Source organism: Phallusia mammillata, chromosome 5 (assembly GCF_965637545.1).
Source record: "Phallusia mammillata chromosome 5, kaPhaMamm4.hap1.1, whole genome shotgun sequence".
NCBI classification, from domain to species: Eukaryota; Metazoa; Chordata; class Ascidiacea; order Phlebobranchia; family Ascidiidae; genus Phallusia; species Phallusia mammillata.
The window spans coordinates 12210187-12227919 of NC_137256.1; the positions used below are offsets into that span (position 1 = coordinate 12210187).

The 17733-nt window shown below is 42.3% G+C and overlaps 1 protein-coding gene and 56 non-coding genes across 57 annotated transcripts in view; 56 read left to right on the forward strand and 1 right to left on the reverse strand.

Moving 5' to 3' along the window:
- The window catches only part of LOC145229560 (complement receptor type 1-like), a 105739-nt gene that overhangs the window by 656 nt on the left and 87350 nt on the right, over positions 1-17733 (reverse strand). Inside the window, exons 52-70 of the mRNA XM_080094914.1 lie at positions 7044-7220; positions 6524-6700; positions 6025-6204; positions 5607-5783; positions 5298-5418; positions 5102-5223; positions 4733-4902; positions 4455-4605; positions 4120-4187; positions 3848-3907; positions 3702-3782; positions 3561-3617; positions 3244-3261; positions 2692-3051; positions 1106-1177; positions 926-1034; positions 521-642; positions 384-456; positions 244-312 (exon numbers count right to left, since the gene is read on the reverse strand). Of these exons, the coding sequence (XP_079951040.1) occupies positions 244-312; positions 384-456; positions 521-642; positions 926-1034; positions 1106-1177; positions 2692-3051; positions 3244-3261; positions 3561-3617; positions 3702-3782; positions 3848-3907; positions 4120-4187; positions 4455-4605; positions 4733-4902; positions 5102-5223; positions 5298-5418; positions 5607-5783; positions 6025-6204; positions 6524-6700; positions 7044-7220 (2364 nt within the window). The remainder of the gene's footprint in view (positions 1-243; positions 313-383; positions 457-520; positions 643-925; positions 1035-1105; positions 1178-2691; positions 3052-3243; positions 3262-3560; positions 3618-3701; positions 3783-3847; positions 3908-4119; positions 4188-4454; positions 4606-4732; positions 4903-5101; positions 5224-5297; positions 5419-5606; positions 5784-6024; positions 6205-6523; positions 6701-7043; positions 7221-17733) is intronic.
- Trnag-ucc (transfer RNA glycine (anticodon UCC)) lies at positions 7765-7836 on the forward strand. The gene has a single exon. It is a non-coding gene; the product is annotated as a tRNA-Gly (tRNA).
- Trnag-ucc (transfer RNA glycine (anticodon UCC)) lies at positions 7911-7982 on the forward strand. Its single transcript has one exon. It is a non-coding gene; the product is annotated as a tRNA-Gly (tRNA).
- On the forward strand, positions 8057-8128 carry Trnag-ucc (transfer RNA glycine (anticodon UCC)). Its single transcript has one exon. It is a non-coding gene; the product is annotated as a tRNA-Gly (tRNA).
- On the forward strand, positions 8204-8275 carry Trnag-ucc (transfer RNA glycine (anticodon UCC)). Its single transcript has one exon. It is a non-coding gene; the product is annotated as a tRNA-Gly (tRNA).
- Trnag-ucc (transfer RNA glycine (anticodon UCC)) lies at positions 8938-9009 on the forward strand. The gene has a single exon. It is a non-coding gene; the product is annotated as a tRNA-Gly (tRNA).
- Trnag-ucc (transfer RNA glycine (anticodon UCC)) lies at positions 9085-9156 on the forward strand. Its single transcript has one exon. It is a non-coding gene; the product is annotated as a tRNA-Gly (tRNA).
- Positions 9379-9450, forward strand: Trnag-ucc (transfer RNA glycine (anticodon UCC)). The gene has a single exon. It is a non-coding gene; the product is annotated as a tRNA-Gly (tRNA).
- Trnag-ucc (transfer RNA glycine (anticodon UCC)) lies at positions 9525-9596 on the forward strand. Its single transcript has one exon. It is a non-coding gene; the product is annotated as a tRNA-Gly (tRNA).
- On the forward strand, positions 9671-9742 carry Trnag-ucc (transfer RNA glycine (anticodon UCC)). The gene has a single exon. It is a non-coding gene; the product is annotated as a tRNA-Gly (tRNA).
- Positions 9818-9889, forward strand: Trnag-ucc (transfer RNA glycine (anticodon UCC)). The gene has a single exon. It is a non-coding gene; the product is annotated as a tRNA-Gly (tRNA).
- Trnag-ucc (transfer RNA glycine (anticodon UCC)) lies at positions 9965-10036 on the forward strand. Its single transcript has one exon. It is a non-coding gene; the product is annotated as a tRNA-Gly (tRNA).
- Positions 10258-10329, forward strand: Trnag-ucc (transfer RNA glycine (anticodon UCC)). Its single transcript has one exon. It is a non-coding gene; the product is annotated as a tRNA-Gly (tRNA).
- Trnag-ucc (transfer RNA glycine (anticodon UCC)) lies at positions 10698-10769 on the forward strand. The gene has a single exon. It is a non-coding gene; the product is annotated as a tRNA-Gly (tRNA).
- Trnag-ucc (transfer RNA glycine (anticodon UCC)) lies at positions 10844-10915 on the forward strand. The gene has a single exon. It is a non-coding gene; the product is annotated as a tRNA-Gly (tRNA).
- Positions 10991-11062, forward strand: Trnag-ucc (transfer RNA glycine (anticodon UCC)). Its single transcript has one exon. It is a non-coding gene; the product is annotated as a tRNA-Gly (tRNA).
- Trnag-ucc (transfer RNA glycine (anticodon UCC)) lies at positions 11138-11209 on the forward strand. Its single transcript has one exon. It is a non-coding gene; the product is annotated as a tRNA-Gly (tRNA).
- On the forward strand, positions 11285-11356 carry Trnag-ucc (transfer RNA glycine (anticodon UCC)). Its single transcript has one exon. It is a non-coding gene; the product is annotated as a tRNA-Gly (tRNA).
- Positions 11432-11503, forward strand: Trnag-ucc (transfer RNA glycine (anticodon UCC)). The gene has a single exon. It is a non-coding gene; the product is annotated as a tRNA-Gly (tRNA).
- Trnag-ucc (transfer RNA glycine (anticodon UCC)) lies at positions 11872-11943 on the forward strand. The gene has a single exon. It is a non-coding gene; the product is annotated as a tRNA-Gly (tRNA).
- On the forward strand, positions 12166-12237 carry Trnag-ucc (transfer RNA glycine (anticodon UCC)). The gene has a single exon. It is a non-coding gene; the product is annotated as a tRNA-Gly (tRNA).
- Positions 12313-12384, forward strand: Trnag-ucc (transfer RNA glycine (anticodon UCC)). The gene has a single exon. It is a non-coding gene; the product is annotated as a tRNA-Gly (tRNA).
- Positions 12460-12531, forward strand: Trnag-ucc (transfer RNA glycine (anticodon UCC)). The gene has a single exon. It is a non-coding gene; the product is annotated as a tRNA-Gly (tRNA).
- On the forward strand, positions 12607-12678 carry Trnag-ucc (transfer RNA glycine (anticodon UCC)). The gene has a single exon. It is a non-coding gene; the product is annotated as a tRNA-Gly (tRNA).
- Trnag-ucc (transfer RNA glycine (anticodon UCC)) lies at positions 12754-12825 on the forward strand. The gene has a single exon. It is a non-coding gene; the product is annotated as a tRNA-Gly (tRNA).
- Positions 12900-12971, forward strand: Trnag-ucc (transfer RNA glycine (anticodon UCC)). Its single transcript has one exon. It is a non-coding gene; the product is annotated as a tRNA-Gly (tRNA).
- On the forward strand, positions 13194-13265 carry Trnag-ucc (transfer RNA glycine (anticodon UCC)). Its single transcript has one exon. It is a non-coding gene; the product is annotated as a tRNA-Gly (tRNA).
- Positions 13341-13412, forward strand: Trnag-ucc (transfer RNA glycine (anticodon UCC)). Its single transcript has one exon. It is a non-coding gene; the product is annotated as a tRNA-Gly (tRNA).
- Positions 13488-13559, forward strand: Trnag-ucc (transfer RNA glycine (anticodon UCC)). Its single transcript has one exon. It is a non-coding gene; the product is annotated as a tRNA-Gly (tRNA).
- On the forward strand, positions 13635-13706 carry Trnag-ucc (transfer RNA glycine (anticodon UCC)). The gene has a single exon. It is a non-coding gene; the product is annotated as a tRNA-Gly (tRNA).
- On the forward strand, positions 13782-13853 carry Trnag-ucc (transfer RNA glycine (anticodon UCC)). Its single transcript has one exon. It is a non-coding gene; the product is annotated as a tRNA-Gly (tRNA).
- Trnag-ucc (transfer RNA glycine (anticodon UCC)) lies at positions 13929-14000 on the forward strand. The gene has a single exon. It is a non-coding gene; the product is annotated as a tRNA-Gly (tRNA).
- Positions 14076-14147, forward strand: Trnag-ucc (transfer RNA glycine (anticodon UCC)). Its single transcript has one exon. It is a non-coding gene; the product is annotated as a tRNA-Gly (tRNA).
- Positions 14223-14294, forward strand: Trnag-ucc (transfer RNA glycine (anticodon UCC)). Its single transcript has one exon. It is a non-coding gene; the product is annotated as a tRNA-Gly (tRNA).
- Positions 14369-14440, forward strand: Trnag-ucc (transfer RNA glycine (anticodon UCC)). The gene has a single exon. It is a non-coding gene; the product is annotated as a tRNA-Gly (tRNA).
- Positions 14516-14587, forward strand: Trnag-ucc (transfer RNA glycine (anticodon UCC)). The gene has a single exon. It is a non-coding gene; the product is annotated as a tRNA-Gly (tRNA).
- Trnag-ucc (transfer RNA glycine (anticodon UCC)) lies at positions 14663-14734 on the forward strand. The gene has a single exon. It is a non-coding gene; the product is annotated as a tRNA-Gly (tRNA).
- Positions 14810-14881, forward strand: Trnag-ucc (transfer RNA glycine (anticodon UCC)). The gene has a single exon. It is a non-coding gene; the product is annotated as a tRNA-Gly (tRNA).
- On the forward strand, positions 14957-15028 carry Trnag-ucc (transfer RNA glycine (anticodon UCC)). The gene has a single exon. It is a non-coding gene; the product is annotated as a tRNA-Gly (tRNA).
- Positions 15104-15175, forward strand: Trnag-ucc (transfer RNA glycine (anticodon UCC)). The gene has a single exon. It is a non-coding gene; the product is annotated as a tRNA-Gly (tRNA).
- On the forward strand, positions 15251-15322 carry Trnag-ucc (transfer RNA glycine (anticodon UCC)). Its single transcript has one exon. It is a non-coding gene; the product is annotated as a tRNA-Gly (tRNA).
- On the forward strand, positions 15398-15469 carry Trnag-ucc (transfer RNA glycine (anticodon UCC)). The gene has a single exon. It is a non-coding gene; the product is annotated as a tRNA-Gly (tRNA).
- On the forward strand, positions 15545-15616 carry Trnag-ucc (transfer RNA glycine (anticodon UCC)). The gene has a single exon. It is a non-coding gene; the product is annotated as a tRNA-Gly (tRNA).
- Trnag-ucc (transfer RNA glycine (anticodon UCC)) lies at positions 15692-15763 on the forward strand. The gene has a single exon. It is a non-coding gene; the product is annotated as a tRNA-Gly (tRNA).
- Trnag-ucc (transfer RNA glycine (anticodon UCC)) lies at positions 15839-15910 on the forward strand. The gene has a single exon. It is a non-coding gene; the product is annotated as a tRNA-Gly (tRNA).
- Trnag-ucc (transfer RNA glycine (anticodon UCC)) lies at positions 15985-16056 on the forward strand. The gene has a single exon. It is a non-coding gene; the product is annotated as a tRNA-Gly (tRNA).
- On the forward strand, positions 16132-16203 carry Trnag-ucc (transfer RNA glycine (anticodon UCC)). Its single transcript has one exon. It is a non-coding gene; the product is annotated as a tRNA-Gly (tRNA).
- Positions 16279-16350, forward strand: Trnag-ucc (transfer RNA glycine (anticodon UCC)). Its single transcript has one exon. It is a non-coding gene; the product is annotated as a tRNA-Gly (tRNA).
- On the forward strand, positions 16426-16497 carry Trnag-ucc (transfer RNA glycine (anticodon UCC)). Its single transcript has one exon. It is a non-coding gene; the product is annotated as a tRNA-Gly (tRNA).
- On the forward strand, positions 16573-16644 carry Trnag-ucc (transfer RNA glycine (anticodon UCC)). The gene has a single exon. It is a non-coding gene; the product is annotated as a tRNA-Gly (tRNA).
- Positions 16720-16791, forward strand: Trnag-ucc (transfer RNA glycine (anticodon UCC)). The gene has a single exon. It is a non-coding gene; the product is annotated as a tRNA-Gly (tRNA).
- Trnag-ucc (transfer RNA glycine (anticodon UCC)) lies at positions 16867-16938 on the forward strand. Its single transcript has one exon. It is a non-coding gene; the product is annotated as a tRNA-Gly (tRNA).
- Trnag-ucc (transfer RNA glycine (anticodon UCC)) lies at positions 17014-17085 on the forward strand. Its single transcript has one exon. It is a non-coding gene; the product is annotated as a tRNA-Gly (tRNA).
- Trnag-ucc (transfer RNA glycine (anticodon UCC)) lies at positions 17161-17232 on the forward strand. The gene has a single exon. It is a non-coding gene; the product is annotated as a tRNA-Gly (tRNA).
- Positions 17308-17379, forward strand: Trnag-ucc (transfer RNA glycine (anticodon UCC)). The gene has a single exon. It is a non-coding gene; the product is annotated as a tRNA-Gly (tRNA).
- Positions 17453-17524, forward strand: Trnag-ucc (transfer RNA glycine (anticodon UCC)). Its single transcript has one exon. It is a non-coding gene; the product is annotated as a tRNA-Gly (tRNA).
- On the forward strand, positions 17600-17671 carry Trnag-ucc (transfer RNA glycine (anticodon UCC)). Its single transcript has one exon. It is a non-coding gene; the product is annotated as a tRNA-Gly (tRNA).

Genomic DNA, 17733 nt, shown 5'->3' on the forward strand with positions numbered 1-17733 from the left:
GTGTGTAACCTTTATTGCAGTGCAAACTGCCACCACATAAATGAAAATCGTACTCTAGCAATATAAAATTAGGATTGAATAGTCTTAAAAATTACCCCCCTAAAAACTAGCTAACACAATATATTTTATGACGTCTTTCAATTATGACCCACGGAAACCCTGACATAACACCATAAATTACAATTGGATACATAATTACACAGTTTAAGGGATTGTGAACAAAAAAACAACCAAACAGTTTACCTCTGGGTCCTGGAGGTCCAGCTACGCCAATTCCAGCAGCTCCTCTTTCTCCTTTGTCACCTTGCAACCCTGCACGAAATGTCCCGTTTTCAATTATGTATTCATTTTTAAAGGTAAAATGGTCCCTGTCCAATTCTTACCAGTTGGTCCTCTACTGCCCTTTGGTCCCAATAAACCTGGTGGCCCCTGCGGTCCGATTGGTCCTTCGAATCCCTGCAAACAAACATGATGATTTTTACTCTACGTTCTAAGTGAGTTTCTAAATATAAAAACCTACCTGGGGTCCTGGTGGCCCTGGAGGACCAGGTGGACCGGGTTGTCCGTTTTTCACTTGTCTTGTTAGTCGTTCCGTCCTTTCAGCTTTCTCTTCGTTCATTAAAATCATCTTTCGTACTTCCACTGCGAGAGAAATATTGAAATAAGTCACCTGACCATTTCTTTTGTAAAACAAATACGCGACAGTTTATGGTGACTTGAAAATGCGCCTGCTGTTTCAAATTATGCATACATATACGTGATCGTACAAATCATAGACGTAAGTTTTAAGTCAAAATTTTTTCAGGGAGAATTCACCCACTGTGTATCTTTCGTGTTCTGCTCGACAGATGGCCAAACAAAGTGAGCAATAAAACGCAACCAACCAATTGTCAAAACACAGAACTTGTACAATGGCGTAACTTACTTTCGGCATATCGCCTTGCTGTTCCTTCCAACTGGGTAACCAATTCTTTCTTCTGTTTTGACGTCATACCGGCGGGTTTGATTGGCTTTGCTGGAGGTCCTGGTGGTCCCTATGACAAGCATGTATTTGTTTAGTCAACTTATTTCATTTGACGGAATAAGCATGAGTAAAATAGCATACCGGTTGACCGTTCAAACCGTCGATTCCATCAGCACCAGGTTCTCCGCGAGCACCTTTCTTGCCCCTAGCTCCCTGCAACACACATACTTTTGTTGATCCACCAAAATACAAAAATAGCCGACACACGCTTACCACATTAAAAAGTCAGGACTTATCAATTCAATACAAATAGTCAACCAAATCACTTTTTAGCCGAAAATTAATTAGAAAATAGTTTTGGAAGCAATATTGCGGATAGAAAACCATTAAAGGTTTATGTCGATGTTTATTTATAATTTGTTCGGCTGGAAACCTGTCACCAATACTAGAAGGGTGGCTTAGCACATATTGCCATTGCACATACACTGTGACCTATTTCTTAACATATATTTACATCCGACACTTATTTTATATTGGGTCCCATATCATCCACCATCTTTTACAACCTTTTTTCCCTGCTGCACCCCTTTTCAATCACCAACCAATTTTCGCACCCCTTTCCAATCACCAACCAGTTTTCGCACCCCGCTGGGTTTTTGTATTTATATACAATAGACCTAACCAACCTTATTGATTAAGTCCCCCGCACCCCCAAGGAACAGTTCTCGCACCCCTTGGGGGTGCGTGTACCCCTGGTTAAGAACCCCTGACCTTAGTTGTTTCTGCAAGCAGAAACTCATGGGTCCCCACACATGCAAAGTTGTAAATAATGCATTTCAAGAGATAACAATGAGAAAGTTTGGCATTGTAACGCCAAACACAGTGATCGGTACTGTGCTTAAATAAATATGCTGTATAGAGTACAGACTATTCAAATTCATTCCATTCATACATTTATTAAGGTTTTTTTCTATTTTATGACTATCTGAGAAAAAAGTGTTAAATAGAAAATAGGCTAAAACATAACAATCAGCTCCTATTAATGGTGAATTGCACTTGACTGTAGGGGTCTAGTGGAGTAAATGATAGGTACTACAGAGTTTAACACAACAACCAACACCTACAAATGGTACACTCTACAAACTGTCCAAATTTCATTTAATTCATAACTTACATTGTTTAAAAAAATTGAACCATTTTGGGGGGCTAGTGGGGCAAATGTTGGGGCAACAGGGTTAAACACAACATTATACACCTATAAATGGCTCACTCTACAAGCTATGTAAATTTCATTCAGTTCTGACATTGTTTACAAAATGGACCCATTTTGGGGGGCTAGTGGGGTAAATGTTGGGGCAACAGGGTTGAACATAACAAACAACAACTATAAATAGCACACTCTATAAGCTGTCCAAATTTCATCATGTTTTAAAAATTCATCCTTTTTAGGGGGCTAGTGCGGTAAATATTAGGGTTACAGGGTTAAACACAACAATTGACGCCTATAAATGACAAATTCTGCAAGCTTTTCAAATTTCACTAAATTCCGACTCCGTTTAAAGAACTCACCCATTTTAGTGGGTCAGTTTGGTAACTGATGAGGTTTAATACCCAAAAGTACAATATGAAACCACGATGACCCAATTAACAGTCATGTAAAATTTTATCAAATCGGACAATGTTTAAAATTCTGACCACTAGATGTGTTATTGTTATTAGCAACATACGACGTTATAAGGTTGGTAACACCCGGGCAGGAACTTGGCCGAATGGTCCGGCGCGCCTGACCCATATACAGACATAAAAAAAAACCTGATCGGGATTCGTCCTCGGGAGAGTCCTGGGTTCAAACCCCGTAAAAAAGCAAATGGCACATCTGCATTACTACATCTACCATCTGTGAAAGTTTCATGCAAATTCACCAAACATTTCATGCCAAAAGTGCATGGACAAACTTCGGCATAAATAGGAAAAAAAATTTCAGGGAAGTCCCCCATAATTCCCTTCAGGGAAGGCGACCCATAATTACTTACGTCCACTCCTGGTATTCCGGAAAGTCCATCTCTGCCTGGGGCTCCATCCGCACCCTAAAAAATCACGAACTTCAGGTCCTATTTTCATACTCTTAACTAAAAAACATTCAATCAATAAACACGTTTATTTGCATTTTTAATGCCACCAAAGCACATTCTACCATGTCTACAACAGACTACCATGTCTTTGTTTATTACTATGAGTCATAAAGCCGATTCGTAGAACATGCTGTTTGAATATCTTACCCGTAAGCCTTGTGGTCCCTGTTACACGAGCCATACATGGAATGATGTCAACAGCAGCACCAGCGTCGTTTACACCATAGGCCAAAGCAACAAGCAATAACAAAACATATGCAACATAATTAGCAATGACTACACATACCAAATGAAACGAACACTTGCACTTAAACGAAAACAATGATAACATCACCACTAACCGTGCACATGCTTTTACATTAAGTAGTAATGTACAATGCAAAGCAAGGTAAACTTAAACGTTAGCTTTACTTCTCATTACAGTAACAGCAAACGGCAGATAACATGTCATGTTAAACTCTTACCGGTGGCCCAGGAGGCCCGGTCACGGCGAAGAAAGATCGACCGTCACTTGTTCTTCCCTAAAATCAACGTTTGTACATTAGACAAAATATACATTATACATTAAAATAAACTGTAAATGCCGGTCCTAGTTATTTTCTCACCCCGGCCATTGCTTGCGGCACATCCAAATCCACAACACTGCCATCTCCGTTGCGAGCTGTAATTGTTTGGTCCTCGTAGTTCTAAAACAGAGTTAGTATTCCTTTTAACATTTGGTTCTTGGTTTATTAAAAACGTGTCCACTTACCACGTGAACAACACTGAATGCGTCGCCCTTTTCACCCTTGACTGATTCTCCGTTTCTTCCCTGTAAAATTATTTGTTTATACGTGTCAAAAAATTGTGTGATTTTGATGCGAAAAAGTATTTTGTACGGGAATCCGTCCGGTTGAAGCCTATTTATTTTATTACTTGCATTACGAAAAATTACTGAAGTTCAAAAGTTGCAATTAAAAGTTAAATTTATGTGTGTTTTATTAAATTTTGTTTTATAATAAACGAAGAATCCCGCAAATATACCGATGGTCCTGAAGGACCCGGGGGTCCTGGTGGTCCAGCTGGGCATCCACACAGATCGCCAGGTGGCCCTGTTAAAAAGAACAAAAACTTATTTGCACAAAAAAAAAAAAGGGCAGGAACTTGGCCGAATTACCCGGCGCGCCTGACCCATATACAGACGTAGAAAAACTGATCGGGATTCGTCCCAAGGAGTGTCCTGGGTTCGAACCCCGTGAAAAAAAAAACTGAATGGAGTCGTTCTGATGGTTAATAGTCCGTAAAAAGCTCATTGGAAATTTCCATCTAACATCCAAAATTTTGTAATCGTTTTTTTTTGTGTCTAAAGATGAGCTTACTCTTTGTCTCGCATAATTTGGCTGATAGCGCCGCTTGAATGTCTCCGATCGAATCATAATCGTCTGCTTGATAAACCGTAGATTCGTACGGAGGTGAAGCGATCTGGCGAAGTTCGTTATAATCAGCATCTCCCACGCCGACAGATATCACCTGATTTTTAACACAGCAAAGCAATTTGAAAAAGACTTTTTTACAGAAATATCATGCTTTTAAAATATTTCGTAGAATTATCTAAATTTTTCTGTGGATAGTTTATCAATATACTACTGCAGCCCACCTTTAGCCCAGCCTGGCGCAGTTGCCTTGCTGGATTCCCAACCTCATCCTGACTTCTGCCGTCAGTGAGCACCAGCGCTACTTTGTTGACGTAAGGACGCGCGCCGTTTGCAGGTGTAAGAGCGTTCACCAAACTGAACGACATTGCCAATCCAGTGTTTGTGTTACCACCTGTTAAGTAGCAGACACGTTTTTTAACATATCAAAATGGTTTTGATTGTGCAGTAAACAGGTGAAATTGCCAAAAGGAACTAACTGTGCTCTCAAGTAAGGTTTATCCTCAGTGAAATGCATTGAAGTTACATGTCGAGCTTACATAACAAATAACTTACAAGCTTGACAATAAAATCTAGTTTTAATTTTAACATACCTTTGTAGGGTATAGCATCGATAGCGTTCAGTACATCGGTGACCGTAAAGTATTCGTTCATTAAGAATTCGACTCTTGGATCATCAGAGTATTGGATAACTCCGAATCGACTATTGTCCCACCTTTAAAAAAATGAAGCTTTTATTAGCGACAAATCTGCAGGAAATATTTCGAAATAATAAATTTTGTGGTTTACCCGACTTGGAATGGTTCAACAAGTGCCTTAAGGAAATCCTTAACCTTGCCGAAGTTGATTGTTCCCACCGACCAACTTCCGTCGATGATAAAAAGAACGTCGGTCACAGCGGTTTTGCAAGCTGAAACATGTTTTTAAAATTTGAATTGTCAATATTGATTAATAAGTCACATTAAATTTTTGTTTGGTTCTAGAAATATTGGCAACGAGAAGGGAAAGTCGAGCTTGCATGTCTTTGGGTCATTTTAGTGAATCACATAAATTAAGACAAAAACAATTGTGCATAAACATTGGACATTTAGAAGTTACCTCTACAAATTGGATTTGAGTTGCTCCACCTGCCATTTGCCTCACATACACGAAATTTTGACCCCAGCAAAGTTCCATCGTTGGAGCACGAGAATGTGCAGTTGCTATCGATGTTGGAACCGTCAGTACAAGTCACTGTTACATCTTCATCCACGTTCAGTTCATCACAGCTGGTCTCTGCAATACGATTTGATAATGACCACAGTTTTTTATGCTTTTACGTCCTAGTGAACAAGTAAGTGAAATATACGTTTTGTTACACGTAATATCAACACAGGTATGGAGTGCTTCAGTGATAACCATATCATTAATCATTTTCGGTACTCTCTTTTGAAGTTGGGGGTTTCGGAGATAATTGCCTTTGAAACCACAAGCTGGCTATAATTGATCATGGGGGTAAATACAAACTGCCACTTACTGACACACTTCGCAGACCTTCCGGTCCATCTCGACTGGTCGTCACATGTCCTGGAATCATCTCCAACCAATCTGTACCCCTCATTACAGGTCACCTCACAAGTAGTGCCGCATTCATTCACTCCATCCCCGCAGTCCATGATGCCGTTACGTGGAAAGCGAAGCGGTGCACATATAACCACTGTAAATGAAATGATATTCTTCAACATGGTCGGTTTAAAACACTGGCCAACATTTTATGTTTAAAAATACCAAACAATGTTTCATAAATTGCTGAAAAAGCTATAGCGTGCTTTTTAGGATCTGTGCAAAATTCCTAGAATAGTAGGCTACAGAAATTTAGGCAATAATAATAGCACCACATGAAGAAGAAAAAGCTGTTTCTATATCAAGGCTACAGCGAATATTCCGCCATATACGATATTTAAATTACGCATGCTTTATCATCGGAATGCAAAAATCCTCTGTTCCAAGCGTAATTGAAACCAAAATTCACTTACTTTCGCACGTGAATTCATCTCCGGACCATCGTCCGTCGGATCGACACCTTCGTGTGCTAATGCCCCTGTTGCTGTAGCACGTATCACATGTTAATGCACATGAGCTGCCGGACAAGTTGGCATCTGTACAATCGACTACACCGTTGGGTGGAACTTGCAGATCGCTGCATACCACTCCTGTTGAGCAAAAGAATGAGTGAGTGGAAACACTTTCGTTGAAATGTAAAGTGTATGGTTTATAATTCAGATAAAAAACTGTATTGAATCGTAACAGTTTTGAGTTAAACAAAAAATATTCCGTGTAAAAGTGAGTGACAGAAGTCGTTTTTTGATCATATAATCTCAAAAGATGACAAACTTTTGACATAAATAAGATTTGAAACCAAAATTTTTGAGTTTTTGAGTGTCCCGACCTCAGCTTTTTGTTCTAATAAAAACTTAATTTAATAATTTTCTGTTAGTTTCTCATCCACACCACACCACACCGGGTGAAAAGAAAGTAATATGAAATACAACCTACTTTCACAGGCAGGTTTGGTGTTGGACCATTCGCCAGAAGAAAGACATTTTCTTGTCGCAGCACCAACAAGATCAAATCCACGGTTGCAAATGTAAGTGCACACACTACCGAACTTAAAATCATCATTGCATCGCAAAGAACCAAAGTCGAGAGAATCCAAGTCGGGACAAGAAATTTCTGTAAACAAATACATTTCAGTTATAGCACAATCAAACACATGTTAAATCATCTTTAAGTTTCCGGCTTAAAGGCCTAAAAAAATACCCAAAATTATGCAAGGTTTTAGTCAAATAATGTGCGCACGAGAGAGTAAAAAATCAAACCCAAATGAGATCCAAACGTGGGACATTGTATCGGCATTCATTTGGTTTGCTCATTTAGTTGGAAACAATGGAATTACACTTGAAAAAATCGGGTTTGATACAACGCGTCGAAGGTGTAACGGTTAGCATTGGTGCCTTCCAAGCACTAGTTCCGGGTTCGACTCCCGGTCGACGCAATTTTAATTCATTTGGTTTGTTCATTTAGTTCGAAACAAAGGAACTACACTTGCAAAAATCGGGATAGATACAACGCGTCGATGGTGTAACGGTTAGCATTGGTGGCTTCCAAGCACTAGTTCCTGGTTCGACTCCCGGTCGACGCAATTTTAATTTATTTGGTTTATTCATTTAGTTGGAGACAAAGAAACTACACACGCAAAAATCAGGATAGATACAACGCGTCGATGGTGTAACGGTCAGCATTGGTGCCTTCCAAGCACTAGTTCCGGGTTCGACTCCCGGTCGACGCAATTTTAATTTATTTGGTTTATTCATTTAGTTGGAGACAAAGAAACTACACTTGCAAAATCGGGATAGATACAACGCGTCGATGGTGTAACGGTTAGCATTGGTGCCTTCCAAGCACTAGTTCCGGGTTCGACTCCCGGTCGACGCAATTTTAATTCATTTGGTTTGTTCATTTAGTTCGAAACAAAGGAACTACACTTGCAAAATCGGGATAGATACAACGCGTCGATGGTGTAACGGTTAGCATTGGTGCCTTCCAAGCACTAGTTCCGGGTTCGACTCCCGGTCGACGCAATTTTAATTTATTTGGTTTATTCATTTAGTTGGAGACAAAGAAACTACACACGCAAAATTCGGGATAGATACAACGCGTCGATGGTGTAACGGTCAGCATTGGTGCCTTCCAAGCACTAGTTCCGGGTTCGACTCCCGGTCGACGCAATTTTAATTTATTTGGTTTATTCATTTAGTTGGAGACAAAGAAACTACACACGCAAAAATCGGGATAGATACAACGCGTCGATGGTGTAACGGTTAGCATTGGTGCCTTCCAAGCACTAGTTCCTGGTTCGACTCCCGGTCGACGCAATTTTAATTCATTTGCTTTGCTCATTTAGTTTGAAACAAAGAAACTACACACGCAAAATTCGGGATTGATACAACGCGTCGATGGTGTAACGGTCAGCATTGGTGCCTTCCAAGCACTAGTTCCGGGTTCGACTACCGGTCGACGCAATTTTAATTTATTTGGTTTGTTCATTTAGTTGGAGACAAAGAAACTACACACGCAAAAATCGGGATAGATACAACGCGTCCATGGTGTAACGGTTAGCATTGGTGCCTTCCAAGCACTAGTTCCGGGTTCGACTCCCGGTCGACGCAATTTTAATTCATTTGGTTTGCTCATTTAGTTGGAAACAAAGGAACTACACACGCAAAAATCGGGATTATTACAACGCGTCGATGATGTAACGGTTAGCATTGGTGCCTTCAAAGCACTAGTTCCGGGTTCGACTCCCGGTCGACGCAATTTTAATTCATTTGGTTTGTTCATTTAGTTGGAAACAAAGGAACTACACTTGTAAAATCGGTATAGATACAACGCGTCGATGGTGTAACGGTTAGCATTGGTGCCTTCCAAGCACTAGTTCCGGGTTCGACTCCCGGTCGACGCAATTTTAATTCATTTGGTTTGTTCATTTAGTTGGAAACAAAGAAACTACACACGCAAAATTCGGGATTGATACAACGCGTCGATGGTGTAACGGTTAGCATTGGTGCCTTCCAAGCACTAGTTCCGGGTTCGACTCACGGTCGACGCAATTTTAATTCATTTGCTTTGCTCATTTAGTTGGAAACAAAGAAACTACACACGCAAAATTCGGGATTGATACAACGCGTCGATGGTGTAACGGTTAGCATTGGTGCCTTCCAAGCACTAGTTCCGGGTTCTACTCCCGGTCGACGCGATTTTAATTCATTTGGTTTGCTCATTTAGTTGGAAACAAAGAAACTACGCACGCAAAATTCGGGATTGATACAACGCGTCGATGGTGTAACGGTTAGCATTGGTGCCTTCCAAGCACTAGTTCCGGGTTCGACTCCCGGTCGACGCAATTTTAATTCATTTGCTTTGTTCATTTAGTTGGAAACAAAGGAACTACACTTGTAAAATCCGGATAGATACAACGCGTCGATGGTGTAACGGTTAGCATTGGTGCCTTCCAAGCACTAGTTCCGGGTTCGACTCCCGGTCGACGCAATTTTAATTTATTTGGTTTATTCATTTAGTTGGAGACAAAGAAACTACACTTGCAAAATCGGGATAGATACAACGCGTCGATGGTGTAACGGTTAGCATTGGTGCCTTCCAAGCACTAGTTCCGGGTTCGACTCCCGGTCGACGCAATTTTAATTTATTTGGTTTATTCATTTAGTTGGAGACAAAGAAACTACACACGCAAAAATCGGGATAGATACAACGCGTCGATGGTGTAACGGTTAGCATTGGTGCCTTCCAAGCACTAGTTCCGGGTTCGACTCCCGGTCGACGCAATTTTAATTTATTTGGTTTATTCATTTAGTTGGAGACAAAGAAACTACACACGCAAAAATCGGGATAGATACAACGCGTCGATGGTGTAACGGTTAGCATTGGTGCCTTCCAAGCACTAGTTCCGGGTTCGACTCCCGGTCGACGCAATTTTAATTCATTTGCTTTGCTCATTTAGTTGGAAACAAAGAAACTACACACGCAAAATTCGGGATTGATACAACGCGTCGATGGTGTAACGGTCAGCATTGGTGCCTTCCAAGAACTTGTTCCGGGTTCGACTCCCGGTCGACGCAATTTTAATTCATTTGGTTTGTTCATTTGATTGGAAACAAATGAACTACACTTGTAAAATCGGTATAGATACAACGCGTCGATGGTGTAACGGTTAGCATTGGTGCCTTCCAAGCACTAGTTCCGGGTTCGACTCCCGGTCGACGCAATTTTAATTCATTTGGTTTGTTCATTTAGTTGGAAACAAAGAAACTACACACGCAAAATTCGGGATTGATACAACGCGTCCATGGTGTAACGGTTAGCATTGGTGCCTTCCAAGCACTAGTTCCGGGTTCGACTCACGGTCGACGCAATTTTAATTCATTTGCTTTGCTCATTTAGTTGGAAACAAAGAAACTACACACGCAAAATTCGGGATTGATACAACGCGTCGATGGTGTAACGGTTAGCATTGGTGCCTTCCAAGCACTAGTTCCGGGTTCTACTCCCGGTCGACGCGATTTTAATTCATTTGGTTTGCTCATTTAGTTGGAAACAAAGAAACTACGCACGCAAAATTGGGATTGATACAACGCGTCGATGGTGTAACGGTTAGCATTGGTGCCTTCCAAGCACTAGTTCCGGGTTCGACTCCCGGTCGACGCAATTTTAATTCATTTGCTTTGTTCATTTAGTTGGAAACAAAGGAACTACACTTGTAAAATCGGGATAGATACAACGCGTCGATGGTGTAACGGTTAGCATTGGTGCCTTCCAAGCACTAGTTCCGGGTTCGACTCCCGGTCGACGCAATTTTAATTCATTTGCTTTGCTCATTTAGTTGGAAACAAAGAAACTACACACGCAAAATTCGGGATTGATACAACGCGTCGATGGTGTAACGGTTAGCATTGGTGCCTTCCAAGCACTAGTTCCGGGTTCGACTCCCGGTCGACGCAATTTTAATTCATTTGCTTTGCTCATTTAGTTGGAAACAAAGAAACTACACACGCAAAATTCGGGATTGATACAACGCGTCGATGGTGTAACGGTTAGCATTGGTGCCTTCCAAGCACTAGTTCCGGGTTCGACCCCCGGTCGACGCAATTTTAATTCATTTACTTTGCTCATTTAGTTGGAAACAAAGAAACTACACACGCAAAATTCGGGATTGATACAACGCGTCGATGGTGTAACGGTTAGCATTGGTGCCTTCCAAGCACTAGTTCCGGGTTCGACTCCCGGTCGACGCAATTTTAATTCATTTGCTTTGCTCATTTAGTTGGAAACAAAGAAACTACACACGCAAAATTCGGGATTGATACAACGCGTCGATGGTGTAACGGTTAGCATTGGTGCCTTCCAAGCACTAGTTCCGGGTTCGACTCCCGGTCGACGCAATTTTAATTCATTTGGTTTGTTCATTTAGTTGGAGACAAAGAAACTACACACGCAAAAATCGGGATAGATGCAACGCGTCCATGGTGTAACGGTTAGCATTGGTGCCTTCCAAGCACTAGTTCCGGGTTCGACTCCCGGTCGACGCAATTTTAATTCATTTGGTTTGCTCATTTAGTTGGAAACAAAGGAACTACACACGCAAAAATTGGGATTGTTACAACGCGTCGATTATGTAACGGTTAGCATTGGTGCCTTCCAACCACTAGTTCCGGGTTCGACTCCAGGTCGACGCAATTTTAATTCATTTGGTTTGTTCATTTAGTTGGAAACAAAGGAACTACACTTGTAAAATCGGGTTAAATACAACGCGTCGATGGTGTAACGGTTAGCATTGGTGCCTTCCAAGCACTGGTTCCGGGTTCGACTCCCGGTCGACGCAATTTTAATTCATTTGCTTTGCTCATTTAGTTGGAAACAAAGAAACTACACACGCAAAATTCGGGATTGATACAACGCGTCCATGGTGTAACGGTTAGCATTGGTGCCTTCCAAGCACTAGTTCCGGGTTCGACTCCCGGTCGACGCAATTTTAATTCAGTTGCTTTGCTCATTTAGTTGGAAACAAAGAAACTACACACGCAAAATTCGGGATTGATACAACGCGTCGATGGTGTAACGGTTAGCATTGGTGCCTTCCAAGCACTAGTTCCGGGTTCGACTCCCGGTCGACGCAATTTTAATTCATTTGGTTTGCTCATTTAGTTGGAAACAAAGAAACTACGCACGCAAAATTCGGGATTGATACCACGCGTCGATGGTGTAACGGTTAGCATTGGTGCCTTCCAAGCACTAGTTCCGGGTTCGACTCCCGGTCGACGCAATTTTAATTCATTTGCTTTGTTCATTTAGTTGGAAACAAAGAAACTACACACGCAAAAATTGGGATTGATACAACGCGTCGATGGTGTAACGGTTAGCATTGGTGCCTTCCAAGCACTAGTTCCGGGTTCGACTCCCGGTCGACGCAATTTTAATTCATTTGCTTTGCTCATTTAGTTGGAAACAAAGAAACTACACACGCAAAATTCGGGATTAATACAACGCGTCGATGGTGTAACGGTTAGCATTGGTGCCTTCCAATCACTAGTTCCGGGTTCGACTCCCGGTCGACGCAATTTTAATTCATTTGGTTTGCTCATTTAGTTGGAAACAAAGAAACTACACACGCAAAATTCGGGATTGATACGACGCGTCGATGGTGTAACGGTTAGCATTGGTGCCTTCCAAGCACTAGTTCCGGGTTCGACTCCCGGTCGACGCAATTTTAATTCATTTGGTTTGTTCATTTAGTTGGAAACAAAGGAACTACACTTGTAAAATCGGGTTAAATACAACGCGTCGATGGTGTAACGGTTAGCATTGGTGCCTTCCAAGCACTAGTTCCGGGTTCGACTCCCGGTCGACGCAATTTTAATTCATTTGCTTTGCTCATTTAGTTGGAAACAAAGAAACTACACACGCAAAATTCGGGATTGATACAACGCGTCCATGGTGTAACGGTTAGCATTGGTGCCTTCCAAGCACTAGTTCCGGGTTCGACTCCCGGTCGACGCAATTTTAATTCATTTGCTTTGCTCATTTAGTTGGAAACAAAGAAACTACACACGCAAAATTCGGGATTGATACAACGCGTCGATGGTGTAACGGTTAGCATTGGTGCCTTCCAAGCACTAGTTCCGGGTTCGACTCCCGGTCGACGCAATTTTAATTCATTTGGTTTGCTCATTTAGTTGGAAACAAAGAAACTACACACGCAAAATTCGGGATTGATACAACGCGTCGATGGTGTAACGGTTAGCATTGGTGCCTTCCAAGCACTAGTTCCGGGTTCGACTCCCGGTCGACGCAATTTTAATTCATTTGCTTTGCTCATTTAGTTGGAAACAAAGAAACTACACACGCAAAATTCGGGATTGATACAACGCGTCGATGGTGTAACGGTTAGCATTGGTGCCTTCCAAGCACTAGTTCCGGGTTCGACTCCCGGTCGACGCAATTTTAATTCATTTGCTTTGCTCATTTAGTTGGAAACAAAGAAACTACACACGCAAAATTCGGGATTGATACAACGCGTCGATGGTGTAACGGTTAGCATTGGTGCCTTCCAAGCACTAGTTCCGGGTTCGACTCCCGGTCGACGCAATTTTAATTCATTTGGTTTGTTCATTTAGTTTGAAACCAAGGAACTACACACGCAAAAATTGGGATTGATACAACGCGTCGATGGTGTAACGGTTAGCATTGGTGCCTTCCAAGCACTAGTTCCGGGTTCGACTCCCGGTCGACGCAATTTTAATTGATTTGGTTTGCTCATTTAGTTGGAAACAAAGAAACTACGCACGCAAAATTCGGGATTGATACAACGCGTCGATGGTGTAACGGTTAGCATTGGTGCCTTCCAAGCACTAGTTCCGGGTTCGACTCCCGGTCGACGCAATTTTAATTCATTTGGTTTGTTCATTTAGTTTGAAACCAAGGAACTACACACGCAAAAATTGGGATTGATACAACGCGTCGATGGTGTAACGGTTAGCATTGGTGCCTTCCAAGCACTAGTTCCGGGTTCGACTCCCGGTCGACGCAATTTTAATTCATTTGGTTTGCTCATTTAGTTGGAAACAAAGAAACTACGCACGCAAAATTCGGGATTGATACAACGCGTCGATGGTGTAACGGTTAGCATTGGTGCCTTCCAAGCACTAGTTCCGGGTTCGACTCCCGGTCGACGCAATTTTAATTCATTTGGTTTGTTCATTTAGTTGGAAACAAAGGAACTACACTTGTAAAATCGGGTTAAATACAACGCGTCGATGGTGTAACGGTTAGCATTGGTGCCTTCCAAGCACTAGTTCCGGGTTCGACTCCCGGTCGACGCAATTTTAATTCATTTGCTTTGCTCATTTAGTTGGAAACAAAGAAACTACACACGCAAAATTCGGGATTGATACAACGCGTCGATGGTGTAACGGTTAGCATTGGTGCCTTCCAAGCACTAGTTCCGGGTTCGACTCCCGGTCGACGCAATTTTAATTCATTTGGTTTGCTCATTTAGTTGGAAACAAAGAAACTACACACGCAAAATTCGGGATTGATACAACGCGTCGATGGTGTAACGGTTAGCATTGGTGCCTTCCAAGCACTAGTTCCGGGTTCGACTCCCGGTCGACGCAATTTTAATTCATTTGCTTTGCTCATTTAGTTGGAAACAAAGAAACTACACACGCAAAATTCGGGATTGATACAACGCGTCGATGGTGTAACGGTTAGCATTGGTGCCTTCCAAGCACTAGTTCCGGGTTCGACTCCCGGTCGACGCAATTTTAATTCATTTGCTTTGCTCATTTAGTTGGAAACAAAGAAACTACACACGCAAAATTCGGGATTGACACAACGCGTCGATGGTGTAACGGTTAGCATTGGTGCCTTCCAAGCACTAGTTCCGGGTTCGACTCCCGGTCGACGCAATTTTAATTCATTTGCTTTGCTCATTTAGTTGGAAACAAAGAAACTACACACGCAAAATTCGGGATTGATACAACGCGTCGATGGTGTAACGGTTAGCATTGGTGCCTTCCAAGCACTAGTTCCGGGTTCGACTCCCGGTCGACGCAATTTTAATTCATTTGGTTTGTTCATTTAGTTTGAAACCAAGGAACTACACACGCAAAAATTGGGATTGATACAACGCGTCGATGGTGTAACGGTTAGCATTGGTGCCTTCCAAGCACTAGTTCCGGGTTCGACTCCCGGTCGACGCAATTTTAATTCATTTGGTTTGCTCATTTAGTTGGAAACAAAGAAACTACGCACGCAAAATTCGGGATTGATACAACGCGTCGATGGTGTAACGGTTAGCATTGGTGCCTTCCAAGCACTAGTTCCGGGTTCGACTCCCGGTCGACGCAATTTTAATTCATTTGGTTTGCTCATTTAGTTGGAAAGAAATAAACTACACACGCAAAATTCGGGATTGATACGACGCGTCGATGGTGTAACGGTTAGCATTGGTGCCTTCCAAGCACTAGTTCCGGGTTCGACTCCCGGTCGACGCAATTTTAATTCATTTGGTTTGCTCATTTAGTTGGAAACAAAGAAACTACACACGCAAAATTCGGGATTAATACAACGCGTCGATGGTGTAACGGTTAGCATTGGTGCCTTCCAAGCACTAGTTCCGGGTTCGACTCCCGGTCGACGCAATTTTAATTCATTTGGTTTGCTCATTTAGTTGGAAACAAAGAAACTACACACGCAAAATTCGGGATTGATACGACGCGTCGATGGTGTAACGGTTAGCATTGGTGCCTTCCAAGCACTAGTTCCGGGTTCGACTCCCGGTCGACGCAATTTTAATTCATTTGGTTTGTTCATTTAGTTGGAAACAAAGGAACTACACTTGTAAAATCGGGTTAAATACAACGCGTCGATGGTGTAACGGTTAGCATTGGTGCCTTCCAAGCACTAGTTCCGGGTTCGACTCCCGGTCGACGCAATTTTAATTCATTTGCTTTGTTCATTTAGTTGGAAACAAAGAAACTACACACGCAAAATTCGGGATTGATACAACGCGTCGATGGTGTAACGGTTAGCATTGGTGCCTTCCAAGCACTAGTTCCGGGTTCGACTCCCGGTCGACGCAATTTTAATTCATTTGGTTTGCTCATTTAGTTGGAAACAAAGAAACTACACACGCAAAATTCGGGATTGATACAACGCGTCGATGGTGTAACGGTTAGCATTGGTGCCTTCCAAGCACTAGTTCCGGGTTCGACTCCCGGTCGACGCAATTTTAATTCATTTGGTTTGCTCATTTAGTTGGAAACAAAGAAACTACACACGCAAAATTCGGGATTGATACAACGCGTCGATGGTGTAACGGTTAGCATTGGTGCCTTCCAAGCACTAGTTCCGGGTTCGACTCCCGGTCGACGCAATTTTAATTCATTTGCTTTGCTCATTTAGTTGGAAACAAAGAAACTACACACGCAAAATTCGGGATTGATACAACGCGTCGATGGTGTAACGGTTAGCATTGGTGCCTTCCAAGCACTAGTTCCGGGTTCGACTCCCGGTCGACGCAATTTTAATTCATTTGCTTTGCTCATTTAGTTGGAAACAAAGAAACTACACACGCAAAATTCGGGATTGATACAACGCGTCGATGGTGTAACGGTTAGCATTGGTGCCTTCCAAGCACTAGTTCCGGGTTCGACTCCCGGTCGACGCAATTTTAATTCATTTGGTTTGTTCATTTAGTTTGAAACCAAGGAACTACACACGCAAAAATTGGGATTGATACAACGCGTCGATGGTGTAACGGTTAGCATTGGTGCCTTCCAAGCACTAGTTCCGGGTTCGACTCCCGGTCGACGCAATTTTAATTCATTTGGTTTGCTCATTTAGTTGGAAACAAAGAAACTACGCACGCAAAATTCGGGATTGATACAACGCGTCGATGGTGTAACGGTTAGCATTGGTGCCTTCCAAGCACTAGTTCCGGGTTCGACTCCCGGTCGACGCAATTTTAATTCATTTGCTTTGCTCATTTAGTTGGAAACAAAGAAACTACACACGCAAAATTCGGGATTGATACAACGCGTCGATGGTGTAACGGTTAGCATTGGTGCCTTCCAAGCACTAGTTCCGGGTTCGACTCCCGGTCGACGCAATTTTAATTCGTTTGGTTTGCTCATTTAGTTGGAAACAAAGAAACTACACACGCAAAATTCGGGATTGATACAACGCGTCGATGGTGTAACGGTTAGCATTGGTGCCTTCCAAGCACTAGTTCCGGGTTCGACTCCCGGTCGACGCAATTTTAATTCATTTGGTTTGCTCATTTAGTTGGAAACAAAGAAACTACACGCAAAATTCGGGATTGATACAACGCGTCGATGGTGTAACGGTTAGCATTGGTGCCTTCCAAGCACTAGTTCCGGGTTCGACTCCCGGTCGACGCAATTTTAATTCATTTGCTTTGCTCATTTAGTTGGAAACAAAGAAACTACACACGCAAAATTCGGGATTGATACAACGCGTCGATGGTGTAACGGTTAGCATTGGTGCCTTCCAAGCACTAGTTCCGGGTTCGACTCCCGGTCGACGCAATTTTAATTCGTTTGTTTTGCTCATTTAGTTGGAAACAAAGAAACTACACACGCAAAATTCG